Source organism: Phaseolus vulgaris, chromosome 5 (assembly GCF_051622355.1).
Source record: "Phaseolus vulgaris cultivar YP4 chromosome 5, ASM5162235v1, whole genome shotgun sequence".
Classification (NCBI taxonomy): Eukaryota; Viridiplantae; Streptophyta; class Magnoliopsida; order Fabales; family Fabaceae; genus Phaseolus; species Phaseolus vulgaris.
The window spans coordinates 33,203,873-33,210,103 of NC_143502.1; the positions used below are offsets into that span (position 1 = coordinate 33,203,873).

General features: G+C 33.2%; 1 protein-coding gene across 1 annotated transcript; it reads left to right on the top strand.

Annotated features, from left to right (window-relative positions):
• Window positions 1-269: 269 nt before the first annotated feature.
• Window positions 270-3,874, top strand: LOC137835432 (zinc finger protein MAGPIE). Its single transcript, XM_068643944.2, has 3 exons — window positions 270-783; window positions 963-1,359; window positions 2,480-3,874. The coding sequence occupies exons 1-3, from the start codon at window positions 663-665 to the stop codon at window positions 3,351-3,353; spliced, it is 1,392 nt and encodes a 463-aa protein (XP_068500045.1). The 5' UTR covers window positions 270-662; the 3' UTR covers window positions 3,354-3,874.
• The last annotated feature ends 2,357 nt before the right edge of the window (window positions 3,875-6,231 follow it).

Genomic DNA, 6,231 nt, shown 5'->3' on the forward strand with positions numbered 1-6,231 from the left:
TAAGTTTTTTTTTCTCAAAATAAACTCTAATTAATTTCTGTTACCTTCTTACAAAGTTAATGAAATTCAAATATCTTGGGTATAAAAACTTTAGATTTATTGGAAAACACAAAAAGGGTTCCTCTCACTGTTTAATAATCTGTAAACTTAAATAAATAAATAAAAGTCATTGAATGAGAAAGGATTTGAAAAATAAGAAAACAAAAAGTAACAAATTATGGGATAATCATTCCAAATGAAGATAACTTTCTTCGGACCTCATCATATGTGTCATCATACACACCTTTGCCTCATCTCCTGTTCTCTCTATATTTTTTCTTGACTTACCCCCACCTCCTCTTTCTTTTTCCTTTCCCTCTCTCTCTCCAAGTTTGCTTTTCCGCCCCCCGTAGCATCTTAGTTTTTTATTCCACCTAAAAAGTAGATAATTAAATTGACTGCAACATATGCCAGAGAAAGAGAGGGACAGAGAGATCCCATCTAGCATATATCAGTTCATGTTGTTTAGGGTTGGAACCATATAATTAAGAAGCCTACCTAAGCTACCCCATTCCCTCACCTTTTCTCCTAATTCAAACACTAATATACTTCCTTCCACCTCACTACCTCTAACTGTTTCCAAACTCAGTCAAACTTAGGATTCAAGAAACACCTTAGCTAAGATGCTAGAAAAGATGGATGATGGAGAAATTTCAAATGCTTTTCCTCTTCAGAACCCATCAACTGCTGCATCTAACCAACCTCCTGCTTTGAAGAGGAAGAGAAACCTCCCTGGAAATCCAGGTAAGTTTGTTAATTCTTTCGTGTTGCTTATTAAGTTATTATCATTCTCAGCATCTTTGTTGTAATTTTCTCTCTTTCTGTCTCTCTGCCTTATAAGTATATTCAAAGCAAATAGCCTTTCCTGCAAAAGAGAGCAATGGGTTTATTTTGTGAGTTAATGAATAATCTTCTGTGCACAGATCCTGAAGCTGAGGTCATAGCCTTGTCTCCAAAGACTCTGATGGCAACAAACAGATTCGTGTGTGAAATTTGTCTCAAGGGTTTCCAAAGGGACCAAAATCTTCAACTCCATCGACGAGGGCACAACCTTCCCTGGAAGCTAAAGCAGAGAACAAGCAAAGAAGTAAGGAAGAGGGTTTATGTGTGTCCAGAGAAGACTTGTGTCCACCACCACCCTTCAAGGGCTCTGGGAGACTTAACTGGGATTAAGAAGCACTTCTGCAGAAAGCACGGTGAGAAGAAGTGGAAGTGCGAGAAGTGCTCAAAGCGTTATGCTGTGCAGTCAGATTGGAAAGCTCACTCAAAAACATGTGGTACCCGAGAATACAAATGTGACTGTGGCACTATCTTTTCACGGTACGTAGTTATCTCTATCTTTATGTCGTGGATCACAAACTGTGATGAGTTATCAATCTCATACTAATCAAATTTTGTGTAAAGTGGTAAGTTGTCTAGCGGTATGTATGAAAAAAAGAAAAGAAAAGAAACAGAAATTGCAATCTTCGTGACAAAAGAAGGAGCATCGCTTTCTTCATGCAGTAGTGGTATGTTGAAACCCAAAAAGATATATATAGATAAAATGAATCATGACGCTGAAGCCTTTGAACTGTATCTATGATATCTTTGTCTGACTCCTCCGTGTGCTTCTGCGTGTCTGCTGTCTATTTTGCTTTTAGGTGTAGTAAAAGGAGAAATGAGTCTTAGTGCAGTGAAAAGAACTTGAAAGAACCCACACTTGCAAGGTTTATTACCTTTTGGCAAACATCTTAAACGACAAAATTTCAAAGCTTAGCTAGTTTGGAATTATTTAATGCGATTATGAAATTGTTTTAATGTCAAAGACTAATCTGGGGAGTGGGGTTATGAACCCTAGCTATATGTTAGGGATTGAACTTGTCCCTAATATTTTTTGTCTCCTTTCTCTTGTTCCCATTAAAAAGTGAAAAGTAAAACACGATTAAAAAAAATAAAACTCTCTTGGTTATTAGTGTTTAGTACTCATGTAACTTTTTTTCGTAAGCTAAGCGTTACAAGTCCTAATGCTGGAGTCTTCCTAAGAAGTTCTTAACAGCTCAAGGAACTAGAAATCATGCCTTTGAGCTTTCTTGCATGTTTGCTTTTAGTTAAGAAAAATAATCACCTAAGCCCTAAATGATACCCAGAGAGATTAAATAAAGAAAACAGTGTAAGTGTAATAATATTATGTAATATGATGTGATATAGAATGAAAAAAATAAAAGAAAATAATAAGTGGAGCAATTATACTTAAATATCCATTATTTTTAAACATCTCATCAACATTTGATATTTCTTACCCTCTCTCTTTTCCAATTACATTGTAACATTTACAAAAAATTATATTTCTTTTAAATAGGTAACATGGGTGCTTAAAGAAGTGTATGGTACATAATTGTGTTTATATATCATTTGCTGTAATTAATTAATTTACTGTTTGTCACCGATTTTGGTGGAGCAGGAGGGATAGTTTCATCACTCACAGGGCTTTCTGCGATGCCTTAGCAGAAGAAACAGCAAGGGTAAACGCAGCATCAAACATTAGCAACTACAGCATCATGCAAAATCCCCTCGGTCCTAACATGACAACCCATTTTTCATCATTTTTCAAGCCAAATTCGTGCCCCGAGGAGCCTCTCCTAGGTAATCAAACATCTAAGGGGCTATCCCTTTGGATGACTCAAACATCTCAGGCTCATCAAACAATTGCTAACAACAATTTGCATGAATTTCAACAACTTGGGTCTGCTACAAGCCCAACCTCAATTTATTGTGGTGGTGGTGGTGGAAATCCACTTGCTCCTTGCTCAAATCCACCACCCTCTAACTACCAACTAAATTGGGTGTTTGGAAATAAACTCTCCTCCAATGGAAGCCAGGAGCTAACTAGCAGTGCTTCACTTCCACTAGTCGACAATATTGTTAAGGATAACCCCAACCTGCAACTCATAAGTGTTCCTTCCTTGTATAGTTCACAACACCAATCCCATCAAACAACCTCAGCAAACATGTCAGCCACAGCTTTATTGCAAAAAGCTGCGCAAATTGGGACAACTTCATCGGACCCATCATTATTCCTCGGGAGCATAGGTTTGAAATGCAACAGTCCAGGCCAAGATGGGAACAAGTTTTGTGGTATGTACGGTTCAAGTTCAGTACTCACAAGTCATGAGGGAGAGAATAATTATTCGGGTGATTTGTCACAAATGCCCCCAGCAAAACGACGGCACGTACAGAATGAAGAGAGTGCATGGGGACAAACTAGGGATTTTCTTGGAGTTGGTGGTGCCAACCATTTGCCACCCTTCATCAACCAACGGATGGATTTAATTTGATGTGGTAAAGTGTTCAAATGTTAAGACTTTTAGTTTCTTCTTTTATTTCCTTTATTTCTCAATGAAAGGGAACATAATAAATGGGGATGGTGGATGAGGTTGGAATTAGTACGAGTTAAGGGAGAAAAAAATAAGAACACAAAGGTTGAAGCTTTGCAAGGAGGAAAAGGTGGGAATTGAGTGGTTGATGAAGGGTGAAAAGTTGGTATAAAAACTATTGAAGGGGTGAAGAAGAGAAGAGAGATCCATGCATATTCTTTTGAATCCTGAAAGCTAACCCTTTTTTAAAATGGGTGGCTTTAATTTTTTATAAAGGAGAAGGAAGTGTTTGTGGAGTAGTGGGGGCAAAGGATAGAACTGCTTTTGAACTCCATTATTGCTCAGTTTCATCTCCATTGTGGTTGTTGCCTGTCAAACTGGACTCAAAAGAGAATTTCCAATGACCTAAAAGCATGATTCTATAGTACAAATAGGCTTTTAAGCCTCTTCATTATTATAGAATAAACTCATGTACCCTTTCATTCGATCAACAAATCATGCATATAATATATATATATATATATATATATATATATTCTATCTATGTCAAAACGAAAGTAAAAATAAAATAAATCAATTAAGAAGGAGGCCAATGTATAGAGAATGAGGTTAAAATATATTTATATATTCTTCATCTAATGCTTTGATTCAACAAAATATAAAATGGTCCCCACACTTTATAAGAGGCTGTTGTTAAAGATCGACCTTTCAGTTTGATTCTTTACTCGTTTCTGTGTGTGTAGTAAAATGTTAGTATAGCATAAAATAAATATAATTTCTAATTGCATTGTTATGGCCGAGAAGAATCCTATGGGAGAAGCATGGTAATGGATCTTTATAAATAAAGAAAAATAGTTAAAAGGAAAATTTTCATTCAACATGATAAATGTTAGCATTAAACTCAAAACTGTGGTGAATTTTATTAAATAAAATTTGAATGGTCAATAATTATTACCTTCAATTCTAATTTTGAATATAATTTATATTATGATTTTAAATGTAATTTATAGTATAAGTTTCATGAGAAAGAATGTAAAATTTGACAAGTCTATTGTAAGACTATTTAGAGAGATTGTATTTTTATTTAAAAAGTAGCTTTAACCATTACACTAGACAAGTTCTTTTGTCATATTATGATTTTTATTATACTTATTATTAATATTATTAATGTGGGGCACTTAAAAATTTTCTTAAATATGTAGCTTAAATATAATTTAATAAAAATTATATTAAAACTTTCAAAAATTTAATTCATTTTATTTTAAATTTATACAACAAATAAATAAATTTAATGCATAAACAACTGTATATAATTTATAAAAAAAAAATCTTTAATTTATATAAAACAATTAAATTCAATTTATACCACAAAAATAATTCATTTCATTTATACAACAAAAAGTTATTTTAAAATATATAACAAATAATAATCTATATTGTTTAATTTATATATGACAATATATAAATCAAATAAATTTAAAATAAATAATCTTTAAAATAATAAAATATTTTATATAACATTTAAATAATTTAAATACATCTTTTGTTTTACTCAATTAATTTTAAATCAAACACTTAATTAATTTAATAAATTTAATTTAAATAATTTATATTACAAATTTATAAATTAAATAATTTATTATAATATTAAAGAAATAATTTTAAAATAAATACAATAAATAATTAAATATTAAAATATTTTTTATAATGTTATACATTAAATAAATTTAAATAAATAATTTTAAAATCCTAAAATATAAACATGCGTGGGTCGTGGCCGACGCAAGCCGATGCATAAGCGTGGGCCGCGTGGATTTTTTTTTAAAAAAAATTAAATCCATAAGTGCGTCCGTTTTACGTCGAATGCCATTTTGTGTGGGTTTTTCACGATTTTTGTTCGACGATATTAGCGTCCGTAGTTGGCCCACGCAAGTATTTGGAAGCTAATTGCAGAGAGGAGACAAGTGAACCAACAAAACTGGCATGGACAAGATCGTGATCATGGTGGTCGTTCATATCGTTCAAATGTTGAATCTTACAATTGCGACAAATATGGATACTATGCAAAGGAGTGCTATGCCAAGAAGAAAGTGGAAGAAAATGCAAATTTAGTGGAGGAAGATGAGACAAAAGATGAAGGAATTCTCATGATGGCCAATGAAGTCGTCATTCTGGATAGTGACATGGTATGGTATCTAGACACTAGTGTTAGTAATCATATGTGTGGGAACAAACACCTATTACTTGTTATACAAGAAATAGAAGATGGACATGTGTCTTTTGGAGACTCAACAAAAGTTCCAATCAAGGGCCGGGGGGAAAATATGTTTTTTTCTCATGAAAGATCGGATTTTGCACTTGAAGGACAAAAGTGGACGAGTTCTTGCAAACGTGGAGATGACGAAGAATCGGATGTTCATAACTTAAAGAGTACATTGCCAGAGAAGTCCCTTTGTGATGACAAAATTATGCTTGAAGGTTTAAGGAAACAATCAAGTAGCTTGGAAGAATTGTGCAATTTACTGAATAATGAAAAGCATAATCTTCTGAATGAAAGGAGTGTCCTGGTATCTAAATTGGAGAGTGTTGAAGCAAAATTTGATAAACTGGAAAAAAAAAGTTTACAAAATTGGAAGAAAAATATGTTGTTATGGAGAAACACAAAGAAAGTAGAGTTAATCAAGTTGAAGAACTCCATCTGTTGCTTTTGGCACAAAAAGAAAAGGTGAATGAATTACAATCCAAATTAGAAGCCCATTATAATTTTACAAATGTCTTTGAAGCTATCAAGAAGTAAAGGGCAGAACCAAAGACCAATGACAAGTATATGCCATATCTT